The sequence below is a fragment of the Myiozetetes cayanensis genome, unplaced genomic scaffold (genome assembly GCF_022539395.1).
Source record: "Myiozetetes cayanensis isolate MyiCay16 unplaced genomic scaffold, myiCay2020 scf31, whole genome shotgun sequence".
Classification (NCBI taxonomy): Eukaryota; Metazoa; Chordata; class Aves; order Passeriformes; family Tyrannidae; genus Myiozetetes; species Myiozetetes cayanensis.
Window position 1 is genome coordinate 5,769,784 of NW_026087533.1, and position 15,090 is coordinate 5,784,873.

General features: G+C 47.8%; 1 protein-coding gene across 1 annotated transcript; it reads left to right on the plus strand.

Annotated features, from left to right (window-relative positions):
- The first annotated feature begins 15 nt into the window (after nucleotides 1-15).
- Nucleotides 16-13,926, plus strand: AGO4 (argonaute RISC component 4). Its single transcript, XM_050326444.1, has 18 exons — nucleotides 16-217; nucleotides 2,667-2,832; nucleotides 3,504-3,624; nucleotides 4,018-4,199; nucleotides 4,597-4,733; nucleotides 4,813-4,947; nucleotides 5,112-5,199; nucleotides 5,626-5,773; nucleotides 5,858-5,977; nucleotides 6,190-6,318; nucleotides 6,438-6,571; nucleotides 7,087-7,271; nucleotides 7,543-7,702; nucleotides 8,192-8,507; nucleotides 8,795-8,929; nucleotides 9,669-9,770; nucleotides 9,985-10,184; nucleotides 10,276-13,926. Exons 1-18 carry the CDS (start codon nucleotides 199-201, stop codon nucleotides 10,382-10,384), a joined length of 2,586 nt encoding a protein of 861 aa, XP_050182401.1. The 5' UTR covers nucleotides 16-198; the 3' UTR covers nucleotides 10,385-13,926.
- Nucleotides 13,927-15,090: the final 1,164 nt, after the last annotated feature.

The following is a 15,090-nucleotide window of genomic DNA, read 5'->3' on the forward strand; positions in this document are numbered from 1 at the left end:
GCGCCCCCGCTGCCTCCCCCTCAGCCACCTCCTCGGCCGCCGCCCCCCGCCCCACCGCCCCCGTGTCCTCGCCGGGCGCCCACCCCGCCGCCAATATTCCCGAGATCAAGCGCTACGCGGCGGCGGCGGGGCCGGCGGCGGGGCCCGGGCGGGCGGCGGGGCCGGCGGCGGAGCAGCGAGGCCGCCGCCACCGCCGCCATGGAGGCGCTGGGACCCGGTGAGAGCCGCGGGGGGGGCGCGGGGCCGCGGCCTGGCGGGCCGTGGCAGCGGGGAAGGGAGGGACGGAGGCCGCGGGCCCGCCGGGGCTGCCCGGTGACAGCGGGCCCCGCTCGGAGCCGCCGCCGCCGCCGCGGAGGAGCCGCGGCGGGTCCGAAACTTCGCGCGGGGGGTTCGCGGTGCTCGCACGGCCCCGGGGGTGCCGGGGGACTCGGTTCGCCCTCGGCGAGGTGAACGGGACAGCGAGGGGACGGGGACAGGCGGGGCTGTCACAGCCCACAACCTGTGCGGTGATAAGTTTTACATTTGACATTGAGCCGTTGCTGAGAGTTTAAGGTGATGCTGTCTGAAAATAGGGTTGTTTATTTCTCTAACAAACTTGGTGGGTTTCTGCATGTGGCATTTTCCTACTCTTGCCTTATTCTAAGATTATTCTCCCATCAAATGCCTGCAGGATATATTTCTTGCCCTCAGTGGCCTGCACACCTGACCTATTGAGTTTCCCATTCAAACGATTGGTATAATCGAAGTGGCGTTAATTTTGGTGTGATAGGAAATGTTTTTTGACACGGAGGTGCAATTCCAGAAGAATCCAGAGTTTGAGGTAGCGAGGGCTGACTCAGAGCCTGCTGTATGTGTGTGGTGTATGGTGGCCTCCCTGACTTACAGCTGGAGAAGCAGATCCTCTTTCAGTTTTGAAAACTGCTTCCTGTCTGAAGCAACTCAGTTGAGGTGCTTAGAATGTCATTGTCGTGGGGTAGAAGAAGCTGAAATAGAGCAGCACACACAACCCTTGTCAGGCTGATCAGGTAAAAATCCTGTGATGCCAGGGCAGCCTGGCTTCAAAAGGGAAAACACTTTTTAGCTGCTTCTCTGGAATCCTTTGGGAAATAACTTTAGGAAGGAGGAGATGTAAGATTTCTCTCCTTTGGTCAACACCGAGGGCAGCATTGCTGTGCCTGTTTGCAGAACTTGTCAATGCTGAGGGAGGAAAATAGGTAAATATAGTTGTCATTTAATCTCTTGCAGGAGGTCAGTGCCTGCACTTCCTTCAGACTAATTAGCATGGGATTAATGGATCATCTCTCGTATCCAAATAAGCACAGCAAACTTTGATTGCCCTCAATGATTCACGCTTGTCAAGACAGCTGTAGTTTTTTTAAGCACCAACTGTACCCCACAACTGGTGTGACTGTGTTGCTGTGAGCTGCTCCGGGACGGAGGGTGCAGAGCCCAGAATGTGTCCTGAGGGCTGCCTGTGGCCCTGGAGCCCCCTGCCACTGTGGCTTTGGGGAGCTGACCTGGCAGTGGGCTCCAGCTGCTTACACATTCCGTGTTCCTTCTGCTTAAAAATATTCCAGGGCTGGTGTCCTCAGATTGGTACTTTTATTAAGTAATGCAGTAACCAGTGGATGGCTTGTAAATCCAGTGTGGAATCTCCTTAGATTGGTCCTGGGTTCAGTTTATGGTTGTATTGAAATTTATCCGGATAGGAGTTACTTACCTCTCTTCCCTCCTGATCTCACCTGTGAGCCTTTGACTTACCTGGGTGCTCTCAGGTCACGATACTACATATGCCCTAATTTTTATGATTGGTTTATTTCTGAGTTCTTGTGATACTTTTTCTCCTTTCCTTTGCTACTCTACACCAGGGGGAAGAGACTTTGATCACATTGAGCACTGGCAGATATAGCCAAACCCATGCAAATATACCAATGCCATTTGCTTTATGTGCGGTGTCAACTGAGGCTGTGATCGATTTAAAAAAACAGTCAGTTTAATCTTGTTAACATGGTATCTCAGATCTTAGCACTTTGAGGAAGGTAACTAAAGGTTTCCCCAGTGACCAGCTTGTGTGTGAGTAACATGTCCAGGCCTCTAAGAATTTCCTCCTTAGAGCTGTTCCTGAAGCTCTTTTTATCCAAATAAATTATCTCTACATCTTTGAGGAGTTCTTGCTTGTTTTCTCCCTTACCCTTCTATTTAGAAGAAAGCGTAAACCTTTCCTCACTCCTGTCTTTGTGTTGGAATTTTTGATTGGATCATTAACATCTGAAGTTTATAATGAAAACAATGACAAAATGTGGCTTGTGTGGCTGTTGGTTTGGTTTAGAAATGGAGGCAGGGATGTATTTATCTTTACATTACGTTAAAATACGTAATATCTGCATGGTTCCATCTTGGGACTCTTGTGAAGTTCATAACCAGGGTCATGGATAAATGCCACTAAAATTTGAAGAATGAATTATGGTACCAACCTGTACGTGTGTTGGGGCACACATTTTTTCCCAGGAAGTTCCAAGCAGCTGGAAGGCTGAGCCTCTTGGAACACCTCTGTTTGCAACCTCAGAAAGCTGCTGGAGATTTCTTCCTGTCAGAAGGTCACCCAAAGCCCTGAGAGGTGCACAGAGCGAGCCATCCCATCTCACACGTGTTTATTGACTTCCCAGGGCCCCCAGCCAGCCTCTTCCAGCCGCCCCGCCGCCCAGGCCTGGGCACTGTTGGGAAACCCATCCGCCTCCTGGCCAATCACTTCCAGGTGCAGATCCCCAAGATCGATGTCTATCACTACGATGTTGATATCAAACCAGAGAAACGCCCCCGAAGAGTCAACAGGTAGGAGTTGCTTAATAAAGATTTATTAATGAAATTAGGAGTACATGCCTGAATGTAAGGAAACTGTACATCCTTGGAATTCTCCATCTGCTGAAGGCCTGTTCCTGTCTCTTCTGTGGTCAGCTTTGCGGTGAACTGTACTGTTCTCCTTGTTTTTATGAAGATGTGTTGCAATTGGCCTGTAATCTGGAAGGCTCTGGGAAATGTACTGAGTGTTGAACTGGTTTTATTTTACAGTCTACAAGTGAATGTCCCTGATAATTGTTCCACAGTCTGTTACACAAATGTGTGTAGCAGCTGCAGGGAGGGAATTCAGCTTGTAGATTTTGGAGTCCACACATGGATGCTTTGTCAGTGGAACCAACCCATGGAGTGCTCCCACCCACCCCAAGGCAGGTGCTTGTGTCTGCTCCTGTGTGTGAGCAGCTCTCCAGGTTCCTCTGCCTGTTTCAGCTGTAGCTCTGCTGACAACACAGATACCAGTGCAGTGTGTGACACTTGGGTGTCTCAAGCTGGAGGTGACATTTACAGCCCTGGTGTGACCTGGGGGTGCTCTGTTGCATTGTTCTTTATCAGACCTTTAAGAAAAATGTGAAAAAGGACTTTTAAACTGCGTAAGACCATGGCTGGATTTTCTGTTCTTCCCCCTAACTCGCTGAATCCCTCCGCAGGGAGGTGGTGGATACGATGGTGAGGCACTTTAAGATGCAGATATTCGGGGATCGGCAGCCTGGCTACGATGGGAAGCGGAACATGTACACGGCACACCCCTTACCCATCGGCAGGGACAGGGTAAGCGTTGCTCTGAGTTTCTGGGGGAATACTGTTACAGTGTCATTTGGAAAGTGTTCTTTGTGAACTGTTCGGTTCACAAAACATCTTGCTGTTAACTGGCTGACTTAAAAAAATGACTCACCGTTCTCCAGAGCTTTGATGTCACCATGCTAATTACTGCTTAAAATTTTCATTTAAAGATGCCCCAGTGCAGTTTCTCAGATGAATAAATGATAAACTTTCAAAGTCCTGAGGAAACCAATTGTCATATTTTAAGGTCATTACACAAACTAATCATCAAAAATAGAGATTCAGAGGACACCTAGGAGAAAACCATACCATTGCTGAGTGCTGTGTCTGTCTGCAGTCCATTACCAAAGCTTGTGCATGATTCTGTTGTGCCCATGGCAGGTGGATATGGAGGTGACACTTCCAGGAGAGGGGAAGGACCAGACATTTAAGGTTTCCATTCAGTGGGTGTCAGTCGTCAGCCTTCAGATGCTGCTGGAAGCTCTGGCAGGGCACCTGAATGAAGTTCCTGAAGATTCTGTGCAGGCACTGGACGTAATCACACGGCACCTTCCCTCCATGAGGTGAGTTACCTGTGGGGCCTTCCTGGCTGGATTCATCCTCTATCCATCTTAACATTTGTGTTAGTTATTCCTTGCTGCTGCTCTGCTGCCGTCACACTACCCTGTGGCAGAAGGGATGAGGATGCAGCTGTGTAATTCAATGCTGCCTCGCAAATTTGCACTAGAATGGGGAAATGTGATCTGAACTCAGGCCTTGTGCCTGCTGGTCATGTTTCTAACAGGAATTTGCTGTAGCCTTTCCAGCTGCACAGTCGGAAAAGGCTTTGTGGTCTTAAGTGAGCTCTGATGGTTCTAACATGCTGTAGAAATGTGTTTCAAACCCTACAGGTGTCACTGTAAAAAGGTGTATCAGAAAGAAATTACCCAAGTGTTAATTTTCTTTTTTTTTTTTTTTCAGGTACACCCCTGTGGGTCGCTCCTTCTTCTCCCCCCCTGAAGGTTATTACCACCCCCTGGGAGGGGGCAGGGAGGTCTGGTTTGGTTTCCACCAGTCGGTCCGTCCTGCCATGTGGAACATGATGCTCAACATCGACGGTGTGTAGGAGAGTCTGTCTCACCCACATAACAGGCTTCTTTCTGCTTCTCCATTAACTGTCCTCTCTTCTTATCTTAGTGTCAGCCACTGCTTTCTATCGTGCCCAGCCTATCATTGAGTTCATGTGTGAGGTCTTGGACATCCAGAACATCAGTGAGCAAAGCAAACCCCTGACAGACTCCCAGCGTGTCAAGTTTACCAAAGAAATCAGAGGTAAGGCTTACCCTAAAGGTGCTGCAACAAAATACTGAAACCTGCTCAGATTATGTTGTAATGAAAATTGGCAAGGCACTTGGGAAGCTGGGCTGTTCCTTTGTGCCTTCATCCTCCTCGAAGCTGGTTCCTGTGCCTGAATTTATTTTCTGTTGGCTTTTCAGGTCTAAAAGTAGAGGTTACCCACTGTGGCCAGATGAAGAGAAAATACCGAGTTTGCAACGTTACCCGGCGACCAGCCAGTCACCAGACGTATGTGTCAAGCAATTCCTGGCAATTTTTAAAATCTTGAACCTATTGAATGTATTTGGTGTATTGTTTATGCAGGAATAAACATTATTCTATGATGAAGCAGCCATGTGGCTTTACAGGCATATTTAGGCTTAATGGAGTAGAGGAATATTGTGGGGTTTGATCACTGCTTTATTTCCTTCAACCCAAGGAAAATTGAGCTGTGTCCTGGCTTTTGAATGGAGTTATCAAAGGTTCTAATTTTTAAACCAGCTAAAATATGAGAAATTCAGTCCATAGTCTATAAAAATCTTTTCATGAAGAAGAGATCCAGTAGCTAAGGAAAATAAAGGTTTGCAATGTTTCTTGTCCGGAATAGGTTTCCCATACCATTTTTTCCTTTAAAAAATTCTTGCAAAGTCTAACCAAAACAAATGTCCTTTCTAGGTTCCCTCTGCAGCTGGAGAACGGGCAGGCCATGGAGTGCACAGTGGCTCAGTATTTTAAGCAGAAGTACAGTCTGCAGCTGAAATACCCTCACCTGCCCTGTCTCCAAGTGGGACAGGAACAGAAACACACGTACTTGCCGCTGGAGGTGAGGGTCTGGCTCTTGCACTGTGGGGTGTGCTCTGTTAAATGTGTTCCGTGGTGGCACAGCACCTCTGACTCTCCCATTCAGGTGTGTAACATCGTGGCTGGGCAGAGGTGCATCAAGAAGCTCACGGACAATCAGACCTCGACCATGATAAAAGCGACCGCGCGGTCGGCGCCGGACCGGCAGGAGGAGATCAGCAGACTGGTGAGTGCTATTCCAGCTGCACAGTCCGTGTTTGTCACTTCTCATGGCTCTTCCAGAGCACTGGAGCAGGTGATGATGAGCACAATGACCAAGAGAGAAGTTAAAAAAAAAAATCTGTCTTGTTTAAAACAAATCATTTTAAAGAGAAAGCAAAGAGGGCAGAGTCACCTGAAGCTTTAATGTATTGACATCAATACTTCTCTTGTCCCCAGGTGAAGAGTAACAGTATGGTTGGTGGGCCTGATCCGTATCTGAAGGAGTTTGGAATTGTTGTCCACAATGAAATGACAGAGCTGACAGGCAGAGTTCTGCCAGCCCCAATGCTGCAGTATGGAGGCAGGGTGAGTTGCCCTGTCTTTGGCAATCATGAAGTCTTTCATGTATCTTCTCATGAAATTTCCTCTGTTGGGCTGCACTCAAAACAGAGCAGCACTTTAATTTGCCTTTGGTTTTTACCTAGAACAAGACTGTGGCCACACCAAACCAAGGCGTGTGGGACATGAGAGGGAAACAGTTCTATGCTGGCATTGAGATTAAAGTTTGGGCTGTTGCCTGTTTTGCTCCTCAAAAACAATGCAGGGAAGACTTGCTAAAGTAAGTATTTTCCTATTTATTCAGGACACTATTTCAGGGTTTATTTTTCTCATGTTTCTGAGAGGTGATGTGCAGTCTTAAGTTGATTTTAATGCATCTAATAGTGATGCAACTTACACCACAATTTGTCTCCTGTCTTTCAAATTACTCTACAGAATCCTAAAGATAGAGCTTGGGTGAACCAGTGACTGGCAAAAATCGTGGTTGTAACATTGCTCAGATAAGTTGGGTAGATGAATAAAAATCTACCAGAGCATCAGTACTAGTTTAAGAATCTGCCTCAGGGTGTTCAACTCAAATGTCTGTTTCTGTAAGACTTGTAAAATTACAGAAGCTGATGAACTTTCTCAGAGAGGATTAGAGTCGTATTAGTGAGTTCCTGATGGGGATAGAATTTCTAAAAAATAATTACTGTACTGCTGTGAAATAGCAGGAGCAGCTTAAACCTGGTTGATCAAACTGATGGCAAAGTGACCCGTGGTGGAAAGGCCAGGACAAATCCATTTCTATTTCAGGAGTTTCACAGACCAGCTGCGCAAGATCTCCAAGGACGCCGGGATGCCCATCCAGGGCCAGCCCTGCTTCTGCAAGTATGCCCAGGGTGCAGACAGTGTGGAGCCCATGTTTAAACACCTAAAGCTGACTTACGTTGGCCTGCAGCTCATCGTGGTGATTCTGCCCGGGAAGACGCCCGTGTATGGTACGGGGAAGGGGCTGTAGAGTGATAATGGGTTGTACTGAAAGTGGGTAGCAGGAAGGAGGGAATGTGTTCCCTTTAAAAGGGTGTTTTGGAGCTGGTTTATCTGACTGGAGAACTTGTGTATTTCCAAGGAGCAAACTGAACCTTTCTCAGTGAAGTTTCAAGGATCTGAATTACAGTAACATTTCAAAAAAATAAAACAAGAGCAAGCAAATGAATTGCTCCTGCCTCTTGGGGTAATTGGAACCACTGACTTCTTTTTCTGTCACAGCTGAAGTCAAGCGGGTTGGAGACACTCTTCTAGGCATGGCCACACAGTGTGTTCAGGTAAAGAATGTGGTCAAAACCTCGCCACAAACTCTGTCCAACCTGTGTCTGAAGATCAACGCGAAGCTCGGAGGAATCAACAATGTGCTGGTACCTCATCAAAGGTGAGATGCAGCTGAAAGCTCTGCTTGATGTCTGGATTGTCAAACAAAATAGTGTCCTTTTGTTGTGTTTGCTGAAATGATACATTTCAAAATAAAGCATGCTTTAGAGATGCCCACAGTCTGGAATGGACAGAGGAGGATGCATCTGCATCCACAGTCTGCCCAGTCAGCCCTGCAGCAAGGGGAGTCGGAGCCATCCAGCACTGCATGGGAAAACAAGTTCACCAAATTTAGGTTAGGTATATAGGAGAAATTCTTCCCTGTGAGGGTGGGGAGGCCCTGGCACAGGTTGCTCAGAGAAGCTGTGGCTACCCCATCCCTGGAAATGTCCAAGGCCAGGTTGGATGGGGCTCTGAGCAACCTGGGCTAGTGGAAGGTGTCCCTGCCCAAGGCAGGGGGTGGAATGGGATAATGTTTAAGGTCCTTTCCAACCCAACCCATTCTGGGATTCCATGATTCCAACTAATAAACCTTAATCTTCCCCCACAGGCCCTCGGTGTTCCAGCAGCCAGTGATCTTCCTGGGAGCAGACGTGACCCACCCCCCGGCCGGGGACGGCAAGAAGCCGTCGATCGCGGCCGTGGTGGGCAGCATGGACGGGCACCCCAGCCGCTACTGCGCCACCGTGCGCGTGCAGACCTCGCGCCAGGAGACCTCCCAGGAGCTGCTCTACAGCCAGGAGGTCATCCAGGACCTCACCAACATGGTGCGGGAGCTGCTGATCCAGTTCTACAAATCCACCCGTTTCAAGCCCACGAGGATCATTTACTACAGAGGGGGAGTGTCGGAAGGACAGATGAAACAGGTATTGTCTGGTTGTTTTTTCTTGCTTGTGAAAAGGGATATGCCTTTCAATATATATTTGTGTGGATTGCAAGGCATTGGCCCTGGGAAAAAAAAAAACATATACTTGGGAAAATTATTATTGGAGATAATTGGAAAAATGAAGTTTCATTGAGTTTTCCTGGGCAAGCACAATGTGCAGCTTTCCTATCTGATCATGCTTCTTATGATGTGGCATTTGTGCACGGGAAAAAATTAATATTATGTGTCCTGAGTTCATCATTTAATGTTTAAATCTTCTACTTGTAGGTAGCTTGGCCAGAGCTGATCGCGATCCGGAAGGCCTGCATTAGTTTGGAGGAAGATTACAGACCAGGAATAACCTACATTGTTGTGCAGAAAAGGCATCACACCAGGCTGTTCTGCGCTGACAAAACTGAAAGGGCAAGTACTCACTCCATGAGGGGGAGGTGGTGGCACAGGAGAAGTGGGATTGTTTGGTTCAGTGGGGGGGAAATTGTCCTGCCAACTAAAGCTGGTTGGTAACAGGCTTTCTCTACCAAAATAACCAGTTCCTCCCTTTTTTATTGCTCTGCATCAGATGGAACAGCTTGTTCCCAGCCCCTTTTGGAATAGGTGTGCTCTGTATTGTGGCATTTGTGTACCTAGAGCTGTAGCCTGGGTTTTTATAGTCCAGGATTCCTGACTATGAGCTGACCTAGCTGTTTTCTGTTCTGTCTCTGGGTGCATTTAGGATGTACCTGTGGCACAAATCCACAGGCCAGCTAAGGAACCTTCTGCAGGGAAGCTCTTGATCTCAGCTTTGCTTAAAAACCCAGATCTCTGGGGTGTGAGGGCAAACAAGGGTATGAAATAAATTTATCTCAGAAGCCTGCGTTTTCAGATCCTGAATTACTCGTGTAGGCTTTATCCCACTCTGCAGCTCTAATGGTGCTGGCAAGGATTTTATTTTCCTCTGATGACACACCAGCTGGATTTGGTGAAGTTTCTAAAAATGAACTTGCAGAGAACATTTTCATTCCTCCTGTGTAAACAACCTTAATATTTTTCCACCTTTTTGAGCAGTAAATTCTCCAGCAGCTTTCAGTAGAACCTACCTTAGGAGGTAGCTTTGGGTCACTTCCAAAAAACGCGTGGGCTAATAATAAACTTTCCTCACTAGGTGGGTAAGAGCGGCAACGTACCAGCAGGCACTACTGTGGACAGCACCATCACACATCCTTCTGAATTTGACTTTTACCTCTGTAGCCATGCAGGAATTCAGGTAATGTCAGCTCTGCCGTGCTCAGGCTGTGGGACTAAATCCTCGTAGTTGTTCCCATGAGGAATGTCACTTCTGTTGGTAGCTTGGCAGACTCAGAGTGCAGCAGTACCCGCTTGGCACTGACTCCTCGGTGCCTGCTGGAAGGTGCAGCCCGCAGGTACCCCCTCTGTTGCTGCCCTTGCTGTGCAGCTGAGTGCTCACCTGTTCTCCACAGGGAACCAGCCGGCCCTCCCACTACCAGGTGCTGTGGGATGACAACTGTTTCACGGCGGATGAGCTGCAGCTCCTCACGTACCAGCTGTGCCACACCTACGTGCGCTGCACCCGCTCCGTGTCCATCCCAGCCCCGGCCTACTACGCCCGGCTGGTGGCATTCCGGGCCAGGTACCACCTCGTGGACAAGGATCATGACAGGTAAGGAATGGCCCTGTCATCCTGGTAGGCAGGTGGGGAAGCTGAGCTGTGCTGCTTGCCCCAGGTGCTCACGGTGTGTGTCTGCTCGCAGCGCCGAGGGCAGCCACGTGTCGGGGCAGAGCAACGGCCGCGATCCGCAGGCGCTGGCCAAGGCCGTGCAGATCCACCACGACACCCAGCACACCATGTATTTCGCTTGAGAGCACCTGGGAAGATGAGGCAAGACAACAACCCACGCAGTCCTGAAGTGTTTGGAAGCCTCCTGCTCTCGCCAGGGCCGGGGGGTTTCGGACTGCCCACTACCAGCAGCTCCGGACAGTCGCACTGAATCTGTTCTTCACTGCAACGTCTGATGCACCAACACAATTGAGCCATTTGTTTCATTGTTTTCTGTACTAGAAATCCATAGACTTGTCTTTTCTGATGCATTGGACTGAATTTTTACCTCAAAGCGCAAAGGCTGATCATCCTGAAATTTTTCAAGGACTTGGCACGAAAGGTTTCTATCGAATCTTTTGCTAGCTGTGGTTTTTCAGTTCTCCTCATCCCATGAGCTGACGGTGACTGCTGCCCTGTCTCCGTGCCCTGCTTCGTGAGTATGATGTGATGGCAAAATGTTTTATCCAGCTTGCTGTAATCCTTCTGTCGTGTGGGGCCATAGATTTTTTAATGGAGATTTTAGACTTCACTACTGTAAATGCCTTTTAACAAACATAACTTTCACAGGTATTGCAGTTTTTTGTCAGTTTTACTAATTATCTTTTTAATCTCTGCAGACTTGGGCTGCAAACCAATTGCACTATACTGCGAGTTAATAGGTGGTTCTTGTTCTGTGAATGTGTAATATAACCAATAGTGATGCCTGTCAGTAGATTTTAATGATAATGGTTATAAATAATACTGCCATGGTATCGTAACAAGTACTGAACCATCATTTCCCCCCTCTAAAAATGATAAAACAGAAAAAAAAAAATTTAGCTTTTAGGTATTTTGCAAACTTTTACAAAAAGTGCCCACTTTATGCTGCTGTGTGGTTTGATAAATCTAAGTGATTTTAAAACTTTTTTCTCATAGAAGGTTTAACTTTGGCAATAAATCTTTGTTTTTTAAGCCCCCCCAACAGTGTAATTTTCTAGCTGAGGATTGTGCATGAGTTTGACCAACATTCTCGTGTCGTTTTCTGAACACACAATTTGGCAGTTTCTGAAACTAATTAGAAAAGACGCATTTCCATGCTTTTTTTAAGAATTATTTTTAACTGTTTTATATTCACTGTCGGTGTCCTGTCTACAACATTTTTTATAAGCTTGGAAACTGGGTGTTCCGTGTAGGAAAGGCCAATGTGTACAGCCGAAATGTATTGTGTGACAGGCAACCTGAGGACTTGTACCAGCATTTTGAACTGTTTTTTTCCTGGGAATTTGGGTTGCCCACACAACTGCATTCATAGCATGTTGAACCCATGTGAGTCTCAAATACTGATTCTATCCCAGCCTAGAAATTAGGGTTTTTAATCTGCTTGGCTTTTTTCAGCTGCAACCTGTAATCCAGACCAGGGGCCTGGTTTCCCCGGGTATTGCTGGAATCCATGAACATAGTAATTTAAGACTAGACTCCTCTTAGTGTAAACCTGAGTTAGTGCAGATTAAAGCTTATTCCTAAACCGAGGAGGAGTTTGAGAAGCCCAAGGATTGCACTGTGGTCTCTGATACTCTTGTGGGGTTTGCTGCTAAGTTGTCTGCTGTCCCAAAGCTTAGGAACCAGCCCCCCCCAAATTTCAGCAATAGAAAATGCTGTTTCCTTCAGTCTTTAAGCTTGTAAATAAATGAAAGTTTACATTTCTAAATGCTGTTGTTTTCACTTGTACCAGAGTACACTGAACTTCTTCAAGCAGTTTTGTAACCTCCTCGCCAGTAGTCCGTCTCATAAATTAAGTTTAACCTCTTTTAATTTCTGTTGAAAATGAGACTGAAGTGAACCCTGTCCATGGCATGTGCTGGGACAGGTTTAGACTGAAAAAACCAGAAAGATTCTTTTTTTCTTTTTTCTTTTTTTTTTTTAATTTTTTTTAAAGAATACCTCACTTGTGTAATAAAATCAGGACATGTGGGTGGGAGACTGACCGCTGCTTTTCTCAGTACTCGTTCAGGGAGAAGACAAAAAAACCCCTTTTTAGAGTGAACTCTGACTGACCCAACATACACAGAGAACTTTGGCACCTTGAAAAGCACCTGAGCACCTGTTGGAGGTGGTAGGATCCAAGATCCCTGTTTTGAGCTTGTGCACTAGGAATGGAGCTGGTTTAATAAGGGTGCATAAAAAAAATGAATTCATTTTATCACCAAGTAGTTGTCCAGTGCCAAGCACTCCTGGTTGAGACTGAGGGAAGGGAGACCCTCTCCTTGGTTTGCCTGTGACTGGATGTTTGACCTCAGACCAGGTGGAGCCCTGGGCCAGCACCTGAGCAGGGCTGGTGTGAGCCCAGCCTGGGCACAGGGCTGGAGTTTGAGGGGAAGGCACTGAAGTTCAGGATCCAGGTCACAGCAGTGCTGCCCTAGGCAGGTCTGAGCCCAAGTCTGGAGGACTTGAGGACCTGGGTGAGCCCCGTGGGCCTGAGTGACTCGTTCTGCATGTGTCAATCAATGGGAAGATGTGCATTCTGTAGCTGTAGTTTTAGGGTGTTTTGTTTTTTGGTTTTGTTTGTTTTGTTTTGGTTTTTTATAAATAAAGCCTGTTGGCCACTGTTTAGCTCTGTGGTGTGAAAGATTTTAAATGTAGCAAAGTTCAAAGAGTTGGGGGAGGGAGTGGTTGACATATTTAAAAAAAAATATAAAAAAATATATATAAAAAAAGTGGGGGGAGGGGGCAGAAATCCTGTTTTCCACCCAGTTCTGCTTGCTTTGTCCCTGCTGAGTTCTGAACGAGCTCTGGCAATCCCTGGCTAGCCCATCTCCACCGCTGTGAGCTCCGCAGGGTGGTGCTGGAGCTGCATCCCGAGGGAGCAGGGGTGGCACGGACGGGCAGGTGTGTCCATGCCCACCCTCAGCTCAGCCCCTCGTTCAGAGCCAGCGTCCAACACCCCCGACCCCTTTGTGGATGTGCTGTAGGAGTTTTCTTGCTCAATAGCGAGGGAGAGACTCTGCTTTCATTTTCAGAAGGCAGGGCCAGAGGGCATTGGATCCATCCCCATCCCCGATCCACTGCAAGTTCCTTTCCCTTTGCACTGCAGGAAAGATCTTGCACTAAATATCAGTTACAGATTTTCTTAGACCTTGCTATTGACATTTTCATATTTCTATGTCTAGAGGCTGCAACTTCAATGTAAAATGTTTGCATTTGTTCAGTTTGACTTCTGATGTAATTTTTTGGTTTCTATATTGTTAGACTTGTAACGTTTCAAATGGTATTTTATTAACTTTGGACTGGATGTATGTCTCTAGCAATACGAGGTACTTTCTAAACTGTCCTGGGGGTCTCAGCCCCGTGCTGGTCGTGTACAATTGCAATGTATTTTTTTTTTTTTTTTAGCCTGCAGGGATATTTTGTGTTCATGTGTCCAAAAATATTAATAATAATAATAAAAAAAAAATTGGCATTCTTGTGCCAAATGTTCTGTTTTTCCTTGTTGCTGTCCAATAAATGCAATGTACAGAGTGAGCAACTGATACCGTTGCCTGTAAACAAATGTCTTAAATTATTTAACTTTTAATTAAAACTTGTACACAACGTGTCACCTGTGGAACTCATTGCCACGATATCTCTATTTCTGATGCGTTTGGAGTTAGAAAGTGACAGAAATATGGGTGACATCTCCCGGGATCCGAAAGGAGGCTGAAGTTGCAGACTCCAGGGGAGGGGTTCAGGATGGGCTTGTTTTTATAATATTGGGGAAGCTACAGAGAAATTTTGGTGTTAATGGACTGTACCTGCCTGGAGAGGGGATTCTATGCAGGAGAGTCACAATGAATAAATCCAAGAGCTGTTTGCTGCCTCATCTTCTGTATGTGAGGTGAGGGTTTGTTTCTTCAGACATCTGCACGGTACTAAAAATACCGCGGGAAGGACAGGAAAAGCTTTTGGAGGAGGCCAGAGCGTGGGAGCTGTGACTGAAAGCGGGACAGGATTATCTGAAATCCCCGGCACCTCCCGCCCCCCGTGTCAGGTGTGGGTTCTGTTTGCAGGGCACATCCTGTGGGACTGAGGTGGATCAGCGTCAGGCAGTCCTGAGGAGCTGGGAAGCCAAAGGTGGCTAGTCCTGGGGTCTCCCAAACACCATGCAAAGATCTCTCAGATCAGCGCCCAGGAACCTGGAGCTCCTTGCTCACGTTCTGGGGGTGCAGCACGAGGGGGGAACACTTTGACTGAATCCCTGTGGCTTTTCCTCCTTCCCCTGGAACAGCCCGGGAGGATCGCACACCTGGGCTCCTTGGGCATGGCATGGGAATGACACTCCTGGGGTTTCTGACTGTCACCAAAACCAGGGCACGGGGTCTGGGTTTGCGCTCACTGGGGAGGCCGAGTCTGGTAAGCGTGGTGGGAAAGGGGTGGAAAGCAGACGGAAAAGGGATGCTCTGCCCTCGGAGCAGGACCACGGGGCATCCCTGCCCAGCGAGGCCCAGGGCACTTCAGCAGTGACCCAAAAGCTGCCGAACACAAGGACTGCTTCTCAGCATCCCCGGCGTGTCCCGGGGGGCATCCCCCGCGTGTCCCGAGGGACATCCCCCGCGTGTCCCGGGGTGCATCCCCGGTGTATCCCACCAGGGCATCCCCGGTGTGTCCCACCAGGACATCCCCGGTGTGTCCCAGCAGGACATCCCCGGTGTGTCCCGGTGTGCATCCCGGTGTGTATCCCGGTGTGTCCCACCAGGACATCCCCGGTGTGTCCCAGTGTGCATCCCCGGTGTGT